Source organism: Ruditapes philippinarum, unplaced genomic scaffold (assembly GCF_026571515.1).
Source record: "Ruditapes philippinarum isolate M1 unplaced genomic scaffold, ASM2657151v2 ctg4031_1_1_1_1, whole genome shotgun sequence".
Lineage (NCBI taxonomy): Eukaryota > Metazoa > Mollusca > Bivalvia > Venerida > Veneridae > Ruditapes > Ruditapes philippinarum.
In genome coordinates, this window is record NW_026861275.1 from 8,046 (window position 1) to 30,114 (window position 22,069).

Below are 22,069 nucleotides of genomic sequence, written 5' to 3' on the forward strand. Positions count from 1 at the left end.
CAGACGTACCAGCCATGGACGGAGAAAGATACCCAGGCATGCCTCACTTCACAGTAGGAGCTGAGGGCGTCAAGAAACTTCTCCCCAGCCTCAACCCCCACAAGGCCTCTGGTCCTGACAATATACCGACACAATTTCTGAAGGACTATGCCGAAGACATTACCCCGGCTCTCACCCTCTTGTTCAACGCCTCTTTGCAACAAAGAACAGTACCTTCAGCCTGGAAGAAGTCAATGTATCACCTATCTCAAAAAAGGTGACCGTAGCAACCCCACCAACTACAGACCCATTTCCCTCACATCAGTATGCAGCAAACTCCTAGAACACACCCTACATAGCCAAATTATGAAACACCTTGACCACCACAACATCCTTTCAAATCAACAACATGGATTTAGAAAACAACGCTCAACTGAAAGTCAGCTTCTTCTCACTCTTCAAGACCTGTCATCAGCCTTGGATCAAGGGGAACAAGTAGACGCCATACTACTAGACTTCAGTAAGGCGTTCGACGTTGTGCCTCACCAACGACTCCTTTCCAAGGTGGATCACTACGGCATCAGAGGGACAGTCAGAAGCTGGATTGAGAGCTTCCTGTCTGACCGCAGCCAACAAGTTGTCGTTGAAGGTCATTCATTTGCATCCTCCCCAGTTACATCCGGGGTACCCCATGGGACAGTACTAGGTCCTTTACTGTTCCTTCTTTACATCAACGACCTACCAAGGTGCGTGACTTCCATCAGCCACCTATTTGCTGACGACAGCCTGATCTACAGGAAAATCAAATCAGAATCTGACGCATTAGCCCTCTAAGAAGACCTTGATAGACTCCAGGAATGGGAACGCAAGTGGATGATGTCTTTCAATCCCAGCAAATGCAAAGTAATACACATCACCAAGAAAAGATTTATGCCTACAAGGTCCACCAATCAACTCTTCAATCTGTCAAAAGTAGAAAGTAACTTGGTGTCAACATCGCAAATAATCTTTCATGGAACATACACACAGAATATACCATCAAGAAGGCTAACAACTCTCTATAATTCCTTAGAAGAAACATCACAAGCTGCCCACAAGACATCAAGTACCCTTGTTAGACCAATCCTGGAGTATGCATGTACAGTCTGGGACCCACACACAGCCACCAACATCAACCAGCTGGAAGCTGTCCAAAGGCGAGCTGCCCGATTTGTAAAAGGCGATGACAAAACTACCAGCAGCACCACTGCAATGATGACAGACCTAGGCTGGCCAACTCTACAGCATCGCCGCTCCAATGTCAAGTTTACAGGATCACGCACAGTTAACCTCATAGCCATCCCAGCTGCACAGTACTTCCACCCCCTGACACTTGGTGGTCATGGCTACGGACAAAGATTCCATGTCCCATTCTGCAGAACAGACACCATGACCAGTTAATAACCTTCCGGTCAAGATGGCGGGAGAAAAAAGAATTTTGTTGACCACATTTTTTACGATTTTAATTTGTACTACAATCAACTTTTATCAGAAAAACATTTTAAATTGTCAACGAACGATACACAATTCTTCAGGGATCCTTGTAAATGTAACATACCCGCAGATTGGACTTGTAAATCTGTTTGAAAGACTTTCGTACCTTTCGTACTCAACTGTCAAACTCGGGGGAAGTCATTTCGACCCAGACTCGAAACAAATTTTTAAACTTGATAAACATTAAGTAACAGTAAACTTTAGATCAGTGTTCATTTTCTACTTGCTTCAGTGTGGCGATGTTCATCCTCACCCGGGTCCAGCTTCAGATAAACGTATTACTTCACGGAAAGGGAGACAACCCAGATATCCATGTACTAAATGTGAAAGAGGAGTTACCTCTCGTAGTAAAGCAGTAAGCTGTGATATTTGTCAACAGTGGACTCATATAAAATGTACCACCAGTATAACAGAAAAAGATTATGAATCCCTATGTAGAGGTGATGTTATATTTAACTTTACGTGTAATGGATGCACATTTACTGAACTTCCATTTTCACAAGATGCTCCTAATTTTAATGCCTCTGAATTGTTGTTTACGACAAATTCAAATGAAACACAAAATCCTTCTGAAATAAGTCAAGATCATTTCCAGTGTTTCTTTCAAAAAGGACTGCATTTTATTCATGTTAACGCGAGATCCTTACTTCCTAAAATATCGGAACTCCGGCTAATTGCACTAAAATCCAAAGCAGCTGTTATCTCAGTGTCAGAAACCTGACTCGACTCTTCAGTACCTGATGGGGAAGTTAATGTCCCAAATTATTTAGTTATAAGGCGTGACCGCAACAGGAATGGAGGTGGAGTGTGCATGTTTGTACGTGACGACCTGGCGTTCAATATAAGAACAGACTTATCATGGGATGGCGAAGAAATCTTATTCCTGGAACTACTCTTGCCAAGAAACAAGCCTATCATTGTTGGGACTGTCTACAGACCTCCAAAACATTCTAGTTTTTTAGACAGTTTTGAAAACATTTTAACTCATTTAAGAACAGATTGTGAAACTATAATTTTAGGTGATTTTAATATTTGTGTATTACATAAGTCTGGTTCTTTTTACAAGTCTTATTACAATATTTTACGGCTTTTTAATTTAGAACAGATTATTTCAGAACCTACTAGAATTTGTAGTTCATCTATTAGTCTACTTGATCATATTCTATGTAATAACAAAGAAAAAATATCTCAGTCAGGAGTTATTCCTATGGGTCTGAGTGATCATATGCTTACTTTTTGCACATGAAAAATTGTGAAAGTTCCAGCAAAGGAACATAATTATGTTAAAATCAGGTCTTTAAAAAAATATGATAAAACAGATTTTATTTCCAGATTAACAAATGCTGACTGGAGTACTTGTTTTTACTCTACTGATGTTAATACTGCATGGATTTCTTTTAAAAATGTGTTTACTAGTGTTTTAGACTATGTGGCCCCAGTAAAGGAAGTAAGACTACGTAACCAGTCAGAGCCTTGGATTAACTCCGAAATACTAGATAGTATCAAACAAAGAGACTCGTATTTATATAGATACAAAAGGTATGGTGAAAGAGAGGATTATAAGATTTTTTGTAAGTTAAGGAATCAAATTCAAAGAGATATAAAGACTGCTAAGTCAGAATATTTTACTAACAAAATAGAGGAAAACAAATTTAATCCTATCAAACTCTGGCAAAACTTAAAGACTTTGGGATATAAAAATGACAAGAAGAAATCTTCAAATATTGTATTATCAATTAATGGGGAAAACTGCCATGACGCTGATACTGTTTAAAATTATTTTAACGATTTTTTTACAAGTGTTGCTTCTAAACTTGTTGAGAAATTACCTTCAAGTAAAAAATTGTATGATTTAGGGTCTGAAAAGCTTTTCAATTTTTATAGTAAAAGAAATCCTGATAGTAATATTTTAAATCTACAACATGTATCTGAAAATTTTGTTTTTAAGGAACTATGCAACTTAAATGTTAGTAAAAGCACAGGATTAGATGGTATTCCTGCCCGATTTTTGAAGGATGGTTCTAGTGTTTTGAAAATACCAATTACTTACATTGTTAATCTATCTTTTTCTGAAGGTAAAGTACCTGATGAAATGAAGTTGGCTAGAGTAAAACCACTTTACAAGAAGAATAGTGTTCTAGAAGTTGGTAATTATAGGCCTGTCAGTATTTTAAGTGTAGTTTCAAAAATTTTAGAGAAAGCGGCTTATGTTCAACTTGAAACATTTTTGGTTTCCAATAATTTACTGTATGAACACCAGTCTGGTTTTAGAAGGTGTTATTCTACAGATAGCTGTCTTATTCACTTACAAGATGTTATAAGAATTAATACTAGTAAAGGGTTATACACAGGTATGGTGATGCTTGACTTGCAAAAGGCGTTTGACACCGTAGACCATGATATTCTTAGTGGAAAGTTAGAATTAATGGGTGTTCAGTCTATTTCCTGGTTCAGATCATATCTTTCAGAACGTTCACAAATTGTTAATATCGGAAATACTTACTCTAAATCAAACAGTGTGACCTGTGGCCTCCCCCAAGGTAGTATTCTAGGGCCGTTGCTTTTTCTGTGCTACGTAAATGATATGATTTTAAGTATTGATAATGATTGCAAGTTAATACTGTATGCAGATGACAGCACTATTTTATTCTCACATAAAGACCCGAATTTCATCTCAGAAAAACTTGGGACAGCCCTAGAAAGCTGTTCAGAATGGCTTGTAGACAATAAGCTGTCACTCCACCTTGGTAAGACAGAATGTATGCTGTTTGGCCCCAAAAGAAAATTACAAAAGCAAGAACAATTTACTGTTACATGTAATGGTCATAGCATAAAGGGTACTAATTTAGTCAAGTATCTTGGTCTATATATCAATAGTGATTTATCTGGGGAAACTTTTGTTAATAACATTATTTCTAAAGTGAATGCCAAGCTCAAATTTTTATACAGGCAGAGCAGACTTTTAGATACTAAAACAAAACAGCTTTTATGTTCAGTCCTGATTCAGTGTCATTTTGACTACTCTTGTTCCTCTTGGTATGAAGGTTTATCAAAACATTTGAAAAGAAAGTTACAAATTACTCAGAATAAGGTATTAAGATTTGTCCAAAACTTAACGCCCAGAACTTCTGTAACAGTGTATGAGTTTGAAAAATTAAATTGGTTAAATGTAGAAAACAGAGTCAAACAGTTAAGACTCAATCATATGTATAAGATTTTTTTACAAAAAGAGTCCATCATACCTTAGAGCCGACTTTAGATGTTGTGCTGATGCAAGATTTTAGAACACTAGATCAAGCAATTTTAATTTTATTGTCCCCCAGTGTAATTCTGTGATGAAACAGACCTTTTATTATAATGGAATTAAAGACTGGAATGATCTGCCAGAGTATATAAAATCCATTAATAATTTTGTGCAATACAAAAAATCTGTTAAAAAGTACCTACTAGAAAGTTATAAAAGTCTTTCAGAAGATATATATGTGTACAACTAATGTGTTAGGCACTGTGATCAAATATTTCTGTGATAGTCATCTGTGATAGTAATACTAGGCTTATTTTAAAAAGGGCATACTTTTATAAATATATTTCCTTTTTCAACCAAAATTTTGACCAAAGTTTAGTTTAGTTTTTTATCTTGTTGTTTTTTTTTGGGTTTTTTTTTGGTTTTTTTTTGTTTTTTTGTTTTTGTTTTTTTTTCTTAGGGGGGAAAGGGTTAAAATTATGTTTTTTTTTGTTTTTTTTTTATTTCTATGGACCCCATTGGAAATAAGCATTTAGCTTAATGGTCTATCCATAGGTGCATAGTACCTCTTATTTTATTTTTTTATGACAAAAGTGTGCTCTTTTATGCTGTTTTATGATCTCATTTTATTTATATGATTTATATATGTTATCTCTTAACTGTATGATTTTATATTTTGTATCATGTGCTATGTTCCTAAAATGTATAAATAAAATAGATAAAAGTTCTCCTTTGTACCTTCGGCCATCCGCCTGTAGAACCAGCTTCCAGAGCACCTAGCCACAGCAGTCAACCTTGAGGCCTTCAAGGGAGGACTTGTCATGGGGCCATCTTGATTTTATTTTTAACATGTTCTTCTTTTAAATCTGCACTTATTCGCCGCACAACACTTTGTACATACACCCTGTACGTCAATGCCCCGGAGTGGGTTATGTACAGTATTGGAAGAAGAAGAAGAAAACAGGACTATTAATCCCGAATTCAATTTTGCCACATTAGATGCTGATACAATAAACCATTTCAAAATGTGCGTCATTTCAATAAATAAATTAATCTGATAAGGAGAGTATGAATATCAATTACTAACACAAATAATAATAGCACAAATACAATTGAAGAACAACAAAACAGTACCCGCAGTAGAATGAAAGATGAGATAATAAAATTATGCATAGCATTTTTTTCTTTCCGATACTAAATAAACGTTGGGTTTTAGTAAAATTCAACATGGCGGACATGGAAGTTAGCGAGGGTAAATTTTATTTTCTTTGTTATTTCAATGACATTTGGATTAATTTGTTAAGACGAGGTGTATTTGATCACGGTAAAGTTATTTTAATTACAAATATTGGTGTGATTCATTGTTGAATTCTAGGCTTCATATTCATACTTCCCTTCATCTACACATGAAGCCGGTTAGGAAGAGTTGTTGGATATGTTCATTTATTGATCAGATCCGCGAGCCCTGACGGTACATACCTTTACGAAGAATTTTATTATTTGGCTTCTGACTCTCCATATATAATTATGTCGCAGTTCACTCTAACGATATGGGAAAGGTGCTGCTAAGAGGTTCTGGGCCTTGAGCGTTGCTATAAAATACAGAAATACGCACTCAGAAAATATTTATTATCAATGAATTTGAAGTCTGGCTCGCGCCATGAAAATCTTCAGTAGGAGTGCGCATGCATGAAGGTACTTAGTGCAGAAATAGAATATTTAGAATTGAGGCCCGTACCAGTGGTTAGTACATACTTGTTAATAAATGAATGAATGAAGAAATGAATGAATGAGTAAATGAATAAAAGGATGAATGAATGGGATATAGGAAAATGACACAAATATAGGACTTCACAAGATATATACAGTATCAAATACGACATACATGACATGGACATGTAAATAACATAATCTACGGTGACAAACAACATAGAACATTAACACATCAATATGACCCTGCGACAATTATAAATTCAATAAGTATCAAAAGTATATAAATTCTTTTTTTGCTGATTGTCTATGATTAATTTGATTTTATCTGACTCCGACTCCAAGTCTAGAATCATCCTACACATATACAGTAATATGAAATTAGGCAAAGCCTATGAACGGGGAAGTCGTTAAAAAATTCCTTTCATTCTTTCCGTTTTAAAATTGTCATTCGGTATTACATGCACCGCTTCCGTTTTCACTCGGAACACTCGACGTTTATTATTTATCCGAAAAGTTGAGATTTGTTCCGTTATCGGAATACCCCGCCTTTTATCATTGAGTTACATTGTAAATGGCGGCGCTCGACTAGAACTGACACTGAAAATTTCCTTGATAGGTATAGAATTCTAAATATTTTTTAATTGTTTTTTATTTATTTCTTTTAAATATACACGTGTAGTCTATAGCCGGGCAAGCCAAAGCCCGGACCCGCTTCGCGGGCCCGGTCTTTGACTTCCCCGTAATATTTTACAGATTGAGATTAAGATAGGAATTAAATGTTTTCTGTCAATTAACTTATGTGAAACTCTAAGTCTAACCAATGCCATCTCAACTTTTTGTGTTTACTCAATATTTTATCACTAAGACACTAACATCCATAAAGTTACCATCTTTATAAGGCATGTTAACCAGTAATTCTGATTTATTTAATGTTCCTGTTTTAATATTGATGTTGACAAATTTACTATTGCTCACATTGTATGATTTAATGTGATAATAAATGTTGATTTTGTCTTTCAGGAAGCGAAGCGGGTAGTCCTAGAAGCCATCAATCTGGAAGTCCAATGAGGGAAGGGTCAGTATCTCCTGCCCATAGTGGTGCATCCGGCAGTCCAATGCATGAAGGATCAGTATCTCCTACACACAGTAAAGGTTCCAGAAGTCCTGACAGAGAGGGTTCAGTTTCCCCAGCTCATAGTGCTGCTTCAGGAGGTCCTGACAGAGAGGGTTCAGCGTCCCCTGGTCAGAGGTCAGGGAGCCCTCACAGAGAAGGATCTGCCTCACCAGCTCATAGTGCAAGGTCACATTCTCCGGACAAAAGTAGGTCAGCCTCGCCTAGGAGTGTCCACAGTGGTGGGGATGGCAGTCCTTCACACAGTAGAGAAGGATCAGCAAGTCCTGCAGGAAGTCATAGGTCTGGAGGATCTGCTAGAAGTCGATCTGGTAGCCCTGCTCACAGTCATAAATCTGCACGTAGTAGATCAGGAAGTCCTGCACATAGTGAAAGGTCTGCTCGTAGTAGATCTGGAAGCCCTGCACATAGTGAAAGGTCTGCCCGTAGTAGATCTGGAAGCCCTGCACATAGTGAAAGGTCTGCTCGTAGTAGATCTGGTAGCCCTGCACATAGTGAAAGGTCTGCTCGTAGCAGATCAGGGAGTCCTGCACACAGTGAAAGGTCTGCTCGTAGTAGATCTGGTAGCCCTGCACACAGTGAACGGTCTGGTAGTCCTGCACATAGTCATAGGTCTGCTCGCAGCAGATCTGGTAGCCCAGCACAAAGCAGAGAAGGTTCAGCTAGCCCAGCTGGTAGTCGTAGATCAAGAAGCCATTCAGGTAGCCCTGCTCGTAGTAGATCAGGAAGTCCAGCATCCAAAAGGTCAAGGTCAGGTTCGAGGAGTCCAGCAGGAAGCCACAGGAGCAGGTACCTTTGTTAGATCCCATTTTAGCCAAAAATATAGTTTATAAAACCATCTGATTGTTTATTTAATATCCCCCTTTTATGCTTTAAATAATGTATAAAAGTATCACTGGTTAACTCTATGACATGAGGATGCAATTCTGTGATAATACTTGTTTTTATTTTATAGATCTGGGAGTCCATCAGAACATGGCAGTCAGAAGAAAGGTAGGTTATATTGTTGTCTGTAATGATATTCTATTTTTCAGAACATTTTGTAAACAGTTTAGATTTCAATTCATAATTTTTTTTCCACAATGATTGCTAAGCTACATCTATGTCCTACCTTATAAACTAGAAATCTTTTAATTAAAGTTCAATTTGTTTTTAGCTTCAATTTGCATGAGCACATATTACTCAACAGTGAGCTTAGACAAATGGCATAATTCTAAAAGCAGTATTTTTGGAGTTACGTCCCTTTTACTGTAGAATTTTTAACAGGCGATCATTATCACCGCATGCTCTTGTGTTTAATCTGGTATACAGTTGTAACTGAATATTTCAGATGGGCATGCTTCTGATTCAGATGATTCTATAATAGGTCGTAAGAAAGTACCGTCAGAAGATGATGGGCTGTCTGACATCGAGGGTGGGGAACAAGTGCAAGGTATAACTCTATAATATAATAATTCTGTTCTCTCTAATATTCTTTTCTCTTATATCTGTAAAATAATGATTGTAATTGTTAGACTTAAATGATAACACCTGTAACATTACTTGATATTTTGCATGTAGCTTTCTTGGTGGAACTCTTCAGAAATTATATAAATTATGAACCTGAGTTAGAAATTGGCCACACCCACAGAACCGGAGTTAGAAATTGGCCACACCAACAGGATTACTTGCTAAATATTGGAAAACATACCTTATCTCTTTGTTGGAAACTACAATTTCTAGAACTTAGATAATTTGCTTGTAGCATTGCCTAGTAGACCTCTACAGTTATATGAGTTATAAATGCTCCCACCCAGAAGGTCATTTAGTATAATTTTAGATAAAACATGTTTCTGACAAGTTTCATAAATAGGTTTCTTCTTGAATTGAGAGATTAATACTCAGTCAAATTTTCGTTTAGGCATATATTCTGGACTTTGTGGTGCTCTTGTAAATTGTTACATTGCTCTCAAAATTCTTCTGGATTTTAGTGCAATGTTTGAAGAAAAATTTAAATGTACAAGTATAGTGTTTTGTTTTCAGCCACTGTGGATGATCTGTTTGGTGATGCTGATGATATAAGTTCTGATGAAGAGGCTAAGAAAGATTTAGATAAAAAAGATGATGATAGAGGAGATGATGATGATGAAGGTAGAACTCAGGTAATAGAAACAGACTATACATGTAAAAACCTGTACACAGACTAGAAGACAGTTTTACATTAACATGTTGTATCTTAAAGGAACTCCACTGAGGTCCAAAGGCCTAAAAACAAAAAAATCTGAATTTCTTAAATAAATTAGCTTTGGCACTTAAAACAGGAAAATATGCAAAACATTATTACCAAATATACTCAGACATAAATTGAAAATCATATTTGGTGCTATTCCTAGCTTGATTGGAGTGATAAGCATTGCAACATTTTCCAATTCTGGCTTGTTTTTCACAATTAAAATCATTATTTAGGGAAAATGGAAACAGCGAATGATCAGAAATTTTGTACACAAGTTATTGGTGTAACCTACATCGCATAGAACATTTATCTCGAAAAATTATTTCCCGAGTCCTGTCATGTCATAAAACATCAGTTGGAGTCCCTTTAAATTTAGACTAATTTAAATCTAAATACTTGGTTAACTTCATGCTTTTACTTGTTTTGTAAATTTTGCTTATATTGTTATGAATCTTGGCAGAAAAATACATTGTGTGGCTACAAATAAATTAGCCATATTCAACGAAGATCTCTCTACAGTGAAACAATGTCCAGAAAACTTTGCTTTTTAAAATCTGGATTTAACTTTTCAATTTAATGCTGATAACTACTAAGTATGACTCACATTGATATATCAGTTATATTCATCAGTTTATTGGAAGTAATTGTTTTGAGCGCGTGGTTTTCTTAGATGAAAAAACAACAACAACAAAACAACAATGTTATGATGAACCTATGTCTGGTTCTGAATGTTTTATTAATATTCAGTTTTTGTTTATGGATAAAAGCAATTAAATAAATTAATGGCCATTAAAAATACAGTATATGATATTGTATATTATGATTTTACCGGCATTTAATAGTGTACCATTTGCCATGATGCAGCTCAATTGTTTTGTTATTCATAGAAACCAATGATAGAAGGTTCGGATTTGTTATTTATAGAAACCAATGATAGAAGGTTCGGATTTGTTATTTATAGAAACCAATGATAGAAGGTTCGGATTTGTTATTTATAGAAACCAATGATAGAAGGTTTGGGTTTGTTATTTATAGAAACCAATGATAGAAGGTTCGGATTTGTTATTTATAGAAACCAATGATAGAAGGTTCGGATTTGTTATTTATAGAAACCAATGATAGAAGGTTCGGATTTGTTATTTATAGAAACCAATGATAGAAGGTTCAGATTTTTGTATTTATAGAAACCAATGATAGAAGGTTTGGATTTGTTATTTATAGAAACCAATGATAGAAGGTTCGGATTAGTTATTTATAGAAAACAATGATAGAAGGTTCGGATTTGTTATTTATAGAAACCAATGATAGAAGGTTCGGATGAAGAAAACCAGGAACCAGAAGAGGCTCCGGAAACGAGAATTGAAGTTGAAATCCCGAGAATCAAAACCAACCTCGGCAAAGCTGTACATTATGTTAAATTGCCCAACTTTCTCAGTGTGGAAACAAGGTCAGTGTATCATGATGCTTGAGGTGCTAGTGAAATAATGAATATTTGATTACTTTGTTTGTTCTTTAAGTGTACATGTATATCTAAAAATTACTGTAATAAGATGCTTACTACTAAATTGTAATTTTTGTAATTTTATTGTCTTAGCAAACAGAAACTTAGGTTGACCTGAACATTGGAAGTTTGAACCCTGGACAGCAGCTTATGTTTTTCTGTGACCATTTTGCTTAACAATAATATTTAGAAAAACTGTTTACCCACTGTTACAATATTGTATCCATGGTAATCTTGGTTGGTTTTAACTCTGGAAGTTACTCATAAATAAAAAAGCAAGGGACAACACATTTGTAACACGTAGGTTCTGCCTGCCAGAATATGACAAACATAATTAAAGTAGTATTTTGGTACTTTACCTTTGCAATCCTAAATATCTTAAATGGACTTGAACATCTTTCATTCTGGACAATACCATTAATCACTTTTAGGGAAAATTTTAAAATATATACTGACTGAATAGCGAGCAGTGCAAGCCATGATGTGACAGCACAAGTACAGATTTGGTGGCACATTCAAGATAATTACTGACTGAATACCAAACAGTGCAGACCATGAGCAGACGGCACAAATGTACAATCTGATCTTGGTCTGCACTGGTGTCATAGGTAGAATCTGTTGTTGCTAGCTGGCTAAGGGTTTTCAGGAACAAGCAAAAAACTAATAATAACTGTTATAAGATGTTTATATTTCTGGTAATTTCAGACCATTTGATTCTCAGACATATGAAGATGAGATAGATGAAGATGAAGTGTTAGATGAAGAAGGTAGAACAAGAATGAAGCTAAAAGTATGTCTTAGACTTTACTGCTTTTGTTTAATATTTCATTAATATCGAATAATCGGACGTAGATATATAGCAATGAAACTATCAGACATGTTCCCTGTAAACTTATATACACTTTGATGCTGTGTTTAAAGTGACATTATGCTCATATTTTCATAGTCAAGTTGAGCTGAGTTGACTTTATATTTCAAAAGATTGACTGTTAAAATGGTGTTTGACCAACAGGTGATATTGGAAAACTATCAGGATAAAATTATAAATCTGCATAAAATATAAAAAGACTGCCCCACTCTTTTTATAAACTGAGTGTTAGAGGTAAATTCTAATAGATATTTACAGAAATTTTATTTGGATCTGTGAATTGTTTATTGTTTATGGGAAGCAAATTATTAAATTAAAAGGAATTATGGCAAATTGAAAACTTATTTTGATATTCACCTGTTCACTCACTATATATTCTTGGATGGGCATAATGTCACTTTAAGTAATGAAAATGTGAAATATTCGAAGGAGGCAATAACAATGGCAAGTGCATTGCTGTGAAATAAAGCATGGAGTCTGACTGTTTTTGTTTATATAGAAAAACTCCAATAGTGTTAGAATATGCAATATGTTTATTATTCTTCAGGTTGAAAACACAATAAGATGGCGGACATTGAAAGACGAGGAAGGAAATGATTTAAAAGATGAGGAAGGTAAACCAATGAGAGAAAGTAATGCCAGGGTTGTCAGATGGTCAGACGGAAGGTAAATGGACTGTCATAATATTTTAAATGTTTATTTGGAGGCTGTTTTTGCTCCTTAAATATTTTAGCAATTTTTATTTGGTGATATGTAAAGTTAGAATTTTGTTTTATTTATGAAAGATAAAGCCATCTAAAAAATTGAGGTTATGCATAGTATTGTTGTACTCAATATGGGTTGCATTGGTCTGTTGTTTTAGCTATGTATGTTAAGTATTAGTTATAAAGATTTTTGACAGGTTATATGGCCCAATGTAAACAGTTATGATCTTATTAAGCAAACAATCATTTATAAAAGGTCATACAAGCGAGTAAAAAATCTTTAGATAAATTTATGAAACAACAAAATTCCTTTATTTGTGGAAACAGAATTTCAAAGCAGCTGTCAATATAGATTATATTAACATCACAATTATTCAATGAAAATTGATGTAACAAATACGTAGTATAATAAGCAGTTATAAATAACCTTGTTTTATAATTTCAGTATGTCACTACATCTAGGGGAGGAAATATTTGACATACACACTATGCCAATTCAAGGAGATTTTAACCATTTATTTGTACGACAAGGAACTGGTTTACAGGGACAGTCTATATTCAAAACTAAACTTACATTTAGGTAAGTGTCATTTCTTATGATTCAAATGATTAAAAAACCCATTCTTTTTGTAATCCTGGCACAAATGTTTTTATGCCCCAACTTAATGGGTCGGAACATATGATATAGATTTCCACTGTCTTGTTTGTCTGTCAAGCTGACTGTAGACTGACTTTACAGTGAAATATGAAGGATATCTCACATTCTTAGTTTTGTAATAGACTTCTTCCTGTTTTGATTAAGAAAGTGTCCATTAATGATAGATTAAGGGATTTAAATAGCAAAATATTGAAAATAAAAAGTCACAAGTATGTCAAGCAGGGTCACACTGCTTTGCCAGGTTTTGTATTTAAGATAAATGGCGAAGTGATTTAATATGAGGCGTCTATTAACGTAAACGTCTGTTTTGTACGTTTACGTCATTTCCTTTATGTATCAACTGACGAAGCTAATAAAGCAAAACATGTATTATATCTAAACATGTATTGATATCTAAATTTGTGTTGGTTTTAATCTATTTGTCCTAAGTGATTTAATACAAATTCTCCTATAGACAGAAGTAAACTAAGTTTTGTTTGATATATATTTTCAGACCACATTCCACAGAATCATTTACACATAGAAAGATGACCCTGTCATTAGCTGATAGATCTACAAAGAAACAGAAAGTTAAAATTCTACCAATATCAGGACATGATCCTGAATCACAAAGATCGGAAATGATCAAAGTAAGTATATTGTCTATTTGTTGATGTAAATGAAGACGGTATGAGCAATGGTAAAGAATATCTAACATGTGAGTCAATGAATGAAGGTGTTAAATATACTTTACCATTTCTCTCATCACCTTTATCTATTGTCATGTACGAAATGCTGAACCAAAAACAAAGTACATGTGCAAGTGTAGCTTTTAAGGCACTTTTGGAGTGTACTGAAATAATGCATGGAAAGTCACCTGAGGTCTTATTTGAAAGTCGCCAAATGACCTCTATAGTGTTGGTCCAACATAAAACCCAACCAAAAAAAGAAAGTTTTGAGTTTCTTAATATCAAAATTGCATTATATTATAGTATAATCTCAGTAAGTAACTTTAACAACCTTGAAGCATTTCCAAAGCTATGTTAAAATTGTTCATTACATTACATATGTAAAATAATTTTGTTGAATGTAATTGTATCATATGAAGGCAGTAGGCAGAAATGTCGGGACTACACAAAAAGTATAAATGAGCCGCGTCATGACAAAACCAACATAGTGTGTTTGCGACCAGCATGGATTCAGACCAGTCTGCGCATCCATGCAGTCTGATCAGGATCCATGCTGTTCGCTATCAATTTCTCTACTTGTTATAGGGTTTGTAAGCGAACAGCATGGATCCTGATCAGACTGCGCGGAGGCGCAGGCTGGTCTGGATCCATGCTGGTCGCAAACCCATTATGTTGATTTTGTCATGGCGCGGCTCAAATTATTTCTGAATTTCCTTATCATGTATAGAAAGAGGAAGAAAGATTACGGGCATCAACGAGGTTAGAGAGTCAGAAACGTCGTGTACGTGAGCGGTCACATGCGAAGGGTCTCAGTCACAGTTATCTCGAGGGTTACGAGGATGAGGAGGAGGAAGGAGGAATTTCATTATCAGCCATTAAAAATAAATATAAACGTGGAGATAAAAGAGGTAATTTCATTATCAGCCATTAAAAATAAATATAAACGTGGCGATAAAAGAGGTAATTTCATTATCAGCCATTAAAAATAAATATAAACGTGGCGATAAAAGAGGTAATTTCATTATCAGCCATTAAAAATAAATATAAACGTGGAGATAAAAGAGGTAATTTCATTATCAGCCATTAAAAACAAATATAAACGTGGAGATAAAAGAGGTAATTTCATTATCAGCCATTAAAAATAAATATAAACGTGGCGATAAAAGAGGTAATTTCATTATCAGCCATTAAAAACAAATATAAACGTGGAGATAAAAGAGGTAATTTCATTATCAGCCATTAAAAATAAATATAAACATGGAGATAAAAGAGGTAATTTCATTATCAGCCATTAAAAATAAATATACACATGGCGATAAGAGGTAATTTTATTATCAGCCATTAAAAATAAATATAAACGTGGAGATATTAAAAATAAATATAAACGTGGAGATAAAAGAGGTAATTTCATTATCAGCCATTAAAAACAAATATAAACGTGGAGATAAAAGAGGTAATTTCATTATCAGCCATTAAAAACAAATATAAACGTGGAGATAAAAGAGGTAATTTCATTATCAGCCATTAAAAACAAATATAAACGTGGTGATAAAAGAGGTAAGTTCATTATCAGCCATTAAAAACAAATATAAACGTGGAGATAAAAGAGGTAATTTCATTATCAGCCATTAAAAACAAATATAAACGTGGAGATAAAAGAGGTAATTTCATTATCAGCCATTAAAAACAAATATAAACGTGGTGATAAAAGAGGTAAGTTCATTATCAGCCATTAAAAACAAATATAAACGTGGTGATAAAAGAGGTAATTTCATTATCAGCCATTAAAAATAAATATAAACGTGGAGATAAAAGAGGTAATTTCATTATCAGCCATTAAAAATAAATATACACATGGCGATAAGAGGTAATTTTATTATCAGCCATTAAAAATAAATATAAACGTGGCGATAAAAGAGGTAATTTTATTATCAGACATTAAAAATAAATATAAATGTGGAGATATTAAAAATAAATATAAACGTGGAGATAAAAGAGGTAATTTCATTATCAGCCATTAAAAACAAATATAAACATGGCGATAAAAGAGGTAATTTCATTATCAGCCAAAAAAAATAAATATAAACGTGGCGATAAAAGAGGTAAGTTCATTATCAGCCATTAAAACTAATGTAAACAACCCCAAAGATTTTGCAATGTCCTCTTTTCTGCCATTTTGGGGGCAGGGGACAGGGAATGTGCCTTGATGAGTTTCTGCCACACCGATTTTCAAAGATATAAGGTCTCTGAGACCCGTTATTGAACTTAAAATGTAACTGTATATATATGTTATATTTTAGATCGTCCTCATATATATTCATCAGACAGTGATGAAGGAGGTTATGATTCAGAACAAGAAGATACTGGTGCCAAACGATTAATGAAAGCTAAAAAAGTCATCAGCGATGATGAGGTAAATATTTTACTACGTGTATATGTCTATAAATTTCACATGTTTATAACTGATTCCCCTTCTTGTAATTGCAGAACAGAACAGTATATGATTATGTTTGCTGTAAGATCTTCAGGCAATGCAAATATTTTGTACTGTTATACATCATTTAGAATGAGCGATATTTTAGAGTTGATCAGAACGCTGTTGTAAATTGTTCTAAGGATATATCATTCCATCGTTTTGTTTTTATACTCCCACTTTGATAGTCTGTCATTTGCAGAGAAATAAGTTATTACTGTTTACACTGGTTTAGTTAGCCAGGAATGCTGGTTAGGTAGAATGAGCGCCAAATTATGACAAAAAAGTTTTTTTAAGATCAGCTTAAAATACAGATAAACATTCAAGATAAACCCACCTTTATGTTAGTGGGCTGCAAGCCAGTGTTTTTTGCTTGTTTGTTTGTTTGTCTGTCTGTCTGAGGGAGAAAAAAAAGACTAACCTTGACTGCTAGTATAGAGCCAGGCCAGCCTGGACTTTTATGCTGTCTCATCAAGCTCTATACTGGTGACTGACTTAGATTTTAATTTTCATCTTGATATCCCCTAAATTAATAAAACATTTGTAAATGGAAGTCTGTGTAAGAAATGTAGCAGATTGTGGGTTAAATTACGTTGTTAAAATTTGAAAATCATTACATATTATCAATCAAAAAAATTGTATTTATAAAATAATTATTATTATGGAATAAGTTGTTATTATTATGGAATAAGTTGTTATTATTTAATTTTACCTATGAAGTATGGTAGTATATCAGTCAAATATATTTCATATTAGTAAAAAATAAATATGAAATATAAATATGAAAGTGGCGGAGTCAAAACTCATATTTATTTAAAGGACTTCTTGGACCATTTTTTTAAAAAAATCTGATAAATAAAAAACAACTTTTTGTTGAATTCTGTTTTGAAAACTAGAATGATAGAAAATGTTCTAATGTCTAACTAAGAACATAACTCCGAACACCAATATCTTTAATTCAGTTATTAACGCTGTACAGACGTTTAAAGAGTTGTTTACGTGACGTCACAATGTAGCGTCAAATATAATGTGCAAAACAAGACGCAATATTATATTACTGCTCGCTGTACAATTGCAGTTGCGTAGCATGCAATTGAGTCTGTCATCATTTTTCTCTGATAATGAAATTAAATAAAAAAGTTATTTTTTCGATTTACGTGAAATATGGTATATATTTAAGAAATAATATATCCCAAACTGTGATTTTATCGCTCAATAACATCACTGTTTGGAGTTCGGATGCGAGGAATTATATCACGAGGGCGTAGCCCGAGTGATATAATGATGCGCATCCGAACGACAAACAGTGATGTTATCCAGCGATAAAATCACCGATTTGGATATATTATTTCGATTCTAACACAACATAAACAAAAAAATGCTGCCGTACCAGCTATTAAGCAAAATTGCGCCTGATTTGTTTCCGTACTTATTGTCAGCGCGTCGGATTTTATAGTGGTTACGTCACATGTATAATGATTACGTCACATGTCTAAACATAGAGCGTCAAACAGTGACTCTATTGCATAATAACACACACTTTCGGTTCTTCTATGTTCAATAGGGAAAATGCGGGTCGTGTTAGAATTTCACTCAACATGATAAAATGCCACATATTATATTATAAATATATTCCATATTTCACTCAAACGAAAAATATCCTCTTATTATTATTATGGAATAAGTTGTTATTATTATGGAATAACTTGAAATTTCAGGATTCTGAAACTGAGACGTTACCTAAGAAGAAGAAAGCTCGGGTTGTTGAAAGTAGTGATGAAGAGGAGGGCGGGGCCAAGGGTAGTGAAGATGAGGCGGGTGGAGCTATGGACACAGGGGGTAATGCCAGTGGTGGAGGGGGTGGTAGTGACTCAGACTGAAAATGATAAAAAGTGTTCTGAAGTATGGAAGTGTATAATAGTGACAAGTGCTTGTCTTGTGTAGCAGTAACACAAGGGGTTTAAGAGTGGTGGGATAAGATGCAGTTTTTGGTTACGTTGTCATATGCTGAAGAATTTACTGTATAATTTAGCAACATCATATAGCTGCCTGCAGGATTACAAAACTACACACTACAACAGTCACTTTTTATAACTGTAATGTTTTTGTTTGTTTTAGTGAAAAAATTCATGATGACAAATGAAGTTGATTGATTTGTCATGTTTTGATGTAATAAAAAAGTAGATATAACAAAAACATAATCGTATCATCTATGTCTGTAGTTCAATGTTTTGAGAATTTTTTCTTCATTTCATTGTTATCTAGCTACTGGAAAATTATACCCCCGCACAACAAAGTTGTAAGGGGGGTATACTGGAATCAGGTTGTCCGGCTGTACGTCGGTTTCTTCTTGTCCGCCCAATAACTAAAGATTCCTTTGACCCTTAGTCTTCATATTTGGCATGGAGGTTAGTCATGATAAGTAGATGACCCCTATTGATTTTGAGGTCACCAGGTCAAAGGTCAAGGTCACAGGGGCCTTGACTTCAAAAAGCTTGTCTGCCCAATAACTTAATATTCCTTTGACCCATAGTCTTCATATTTGACATTGAGGTTAGTCATGATCTAGTAGATGACCCCTATTGACTTTGAGGTCACCAGGTCAAAGGTCAAGGTCACAGGGGCCTTGACTTCAAAAAGCTTGGCCACTCAGATTCCTTTGACCCACAGTCTTCATATTTGGCATGGAGGTTAGTCATGATTGGTAGATGACCCCTATTGACTTTGAGGTCACCAGGTCAAAGGTCAAGGTCACAGGGGCCTCTACTTCAAAAAGCTTGTCCGCCAAATAACTTAATATTCCTTTGACCCACAGTCTTCATATTTGGCATGGAGGTTAGTCATGATTAGTAGATGACCCCTATTTACTTTGAGATCACCAGGTCAAAGGTAAAGGTCACAGGGGCCTTGACTTCAAAAAGCTTGTCTGCCCAATAACTTAATATTCCTTTGACCCATAGTCTTCATATTTGACATTGAGGTTAGTCATGATTAGTAGATGACCCCTATTGACTTTGAGGTCACCAGGTCAAAGGTCAAGGTCACAGGGGCCTTGACTTCAAAAAGCTTGGCCACTCAGATTCCTTTGACCCACAGTCTTCATATTTGGCATGGAGGTTAGTCATGATTGGTAGATGACCCCTATTGACTTTGAGGTCACCAGGTCAAAGGTCAAGGTCACAGGGGCCTCTACTTCAAAAAGCTTGTCCGCCAAATAACTTAATATTCCTTTGACCCACAGTCTTCATATTTGGCATGGAGGTTAGTCATGATTAGTAGATGACCCCTATTTACTTTGAGATCACCAGGTCAAAGGTAAAGGTCACAGGGGCCTTGACTTCAAAAAGCTTGTCTGCCCAATAACTTAATATTCCTTTGACCCATAGTCTTCATATTTGGCATGGAGGTTAGTCATGATTAGTTGATGACCCCTTTTGATTTTGAGGTCAAAGGTAAAGGTCACAGGGGCCTTGACTTCAAAAAGCTTGTCCGCCCAATAACTGTAGATTCCTTTGACCCACAGTCTTCATATTTGGAATTGAGGTTAGTCATGATTAGTAGATGACCCCTTTTGATTTTGAGGTCACTGGATCAAAGGTCAAGGTCACAAACACTTTGACTTCAAAAAGTTTGTCCACCCATTAACTTACGATTCCTTTGACCCTCAGTCTTCATATTTGGCATGGATGTTGATCATGACCATAAGGTGACCCCTATTGACTTTGAGGTCACTGGGTCAAAGGTCAAGGTCACAGGGACCTTGACAAAAAAAAGCTTTTCTTCTCAATTGCTAAAGAATGCCTGTTTGCAGTGTATTGATTTTGACATTTTCGCATTTGAAGCATGTAGAATACATAACTTAGCATTGCAATGGCTTAGTAACCTCAGATTTGGCAGGGAGGTTGTCCCTGAGCTCTAAATGGCCACTGTTGATTCTGACAAAGTGGTATGCGGGGGTATTCAAGCCATGATAGTGGCAGTTCAAGTTTTCTTAGACAATTAAGCATGTTTTATATTCATTTTATTTAGTGAAATTCTATAATACAAATATAAGAAATCTATTTTTTTTTCATAAACAAGTAGACTAAGAAATGTGCAATATTTAATAAAAAGTTATTTCTGATCTCTGTATAGTACGATCTGTCGGTCATTAAAGATATGCTATGTTTATCTTTGAGTAAAATAAACTTTCATTGTATAAATGTATTGACATCTATGAAATTCTTGATAAGTAAATCTTATTTCAATAAAAGAATATAGAAACTGTGTAAGGGGAGCTACATTGCCTATTATGGGTCAAGTAAAGATGGTTCTAAAAAAATTGCAAGTTTTTTAATTATTAATGGCACTATATATTCATATTATGACCACCCATAGTGTGTATAGTATGAACATAACATATATATTTTGTGTGAAGTCAAAACACGTTAATTTTATGTATAAGTAGAGACGGTGTAGTAATTATGAATATTTTCAAGTTTAAGATTTGAGCATAGTACATCTGCAACTGACTTTTAAAACAGATGCTTATCAAATATCACTTGGGACTTGAATTCTATTATTTGAGGAAACACTAATATCTTGTGTCAAGTTATGGTAAACCTATCTGTAGACATACAAGAGTAACCATAACTTGACACAAGATATTAGTGTAGACATACAGTTGCTGATAGGGACTTTGAGTCTATAAAGAGATATGTTGTTTTGTTTTGTTAATTGTTTTAACAATGTAAATCATGAAGTTAGACAAAGAAGCCCAAAGGGTACAGATCAATGTTATGTAAATCATGAATCATTTTGTTTACAACACATTTATGATGCTGTAAATTGCAATGTATTAATTTTTGAAAAGCAAAATAAAATTGATATGAATTTATGTCAATGTTTGCTGATTTCTTGGCCATAAAATTTTTGAGAAAGGGCTGATCCCCCAAGAGCAACAAAATAAAAGGTGAAAATTGCAGAATAGGTTCGGTTAGGTTGAGTCTGTTCATTGGAGATATGAAAATTGTGACATATGTGGTGTTCCCGGAGGAAAATATACATAAATGTATACTAAAAATGGGAAGTATGGGACAACCACTTACAAAGCTTAATAAACCAATAAATCGAAACAACTAATCGTTTAAAGGTAATCATCTCCTGAATCAATGTCTATCACAACTAAATTTGTTTACAATATCCATAGATGGTCTTCTTTTTAAAGTTTTGTTCACATTAGTTGGACCGATTTAAAGGTCAAGCGAATTAAATATTTTAATAAATTCCTATCAAGCAATGGCTGAATTATAAATTAAAATTGAAGATTACTATTGCATGTGAAAAAAAACCAAACAACCAAATTTAAGTGACGTGATTTGACATAATGGGACCGAAAATATTTT

The 22,069-nt window shown here is 34.5% G+C and overlaps 1 protein-coding gene across 1 annotated transcript; it reads left to right on the forward strand.

Moving 5' to 3' along the window:
- The first annotated feature begins 1,751 nt into the window (after positions 1-1,751).
- LOC132715135 (RNA polymerase-associated protein LEO1-like) lies at positions 1,752-21,561 on the forward strand. The gene is made up of 15 exons (XM_060698107.1): positions 1,752-1,867; positions 2,845-3,083; positions 3,588-4,259; positions 7,490-8,390; positions 8,557-8,594; positions 8,932-9,033; positions 9,624-9,742; positions 11,109-11,260; positions 12,020-12,104; positions 12,730-12,848; positions 13,332-13,466; positions 14,038-14,173; positions 14,940-15,120; positions 16,513-16,625; positions 18,404-21,561. Exons 1-15 carry the CDS (start codon positions 1,752-1,754, stop codon positions 18,563-18,565), a joined length of 3,270 nt encoding a protein of 1,089 aa, XP_060554090.1. The 3' UTR covers positions 18,566-21,561.
- Positions 21,562-22,069: the final 508 nt, after the last annotated feature.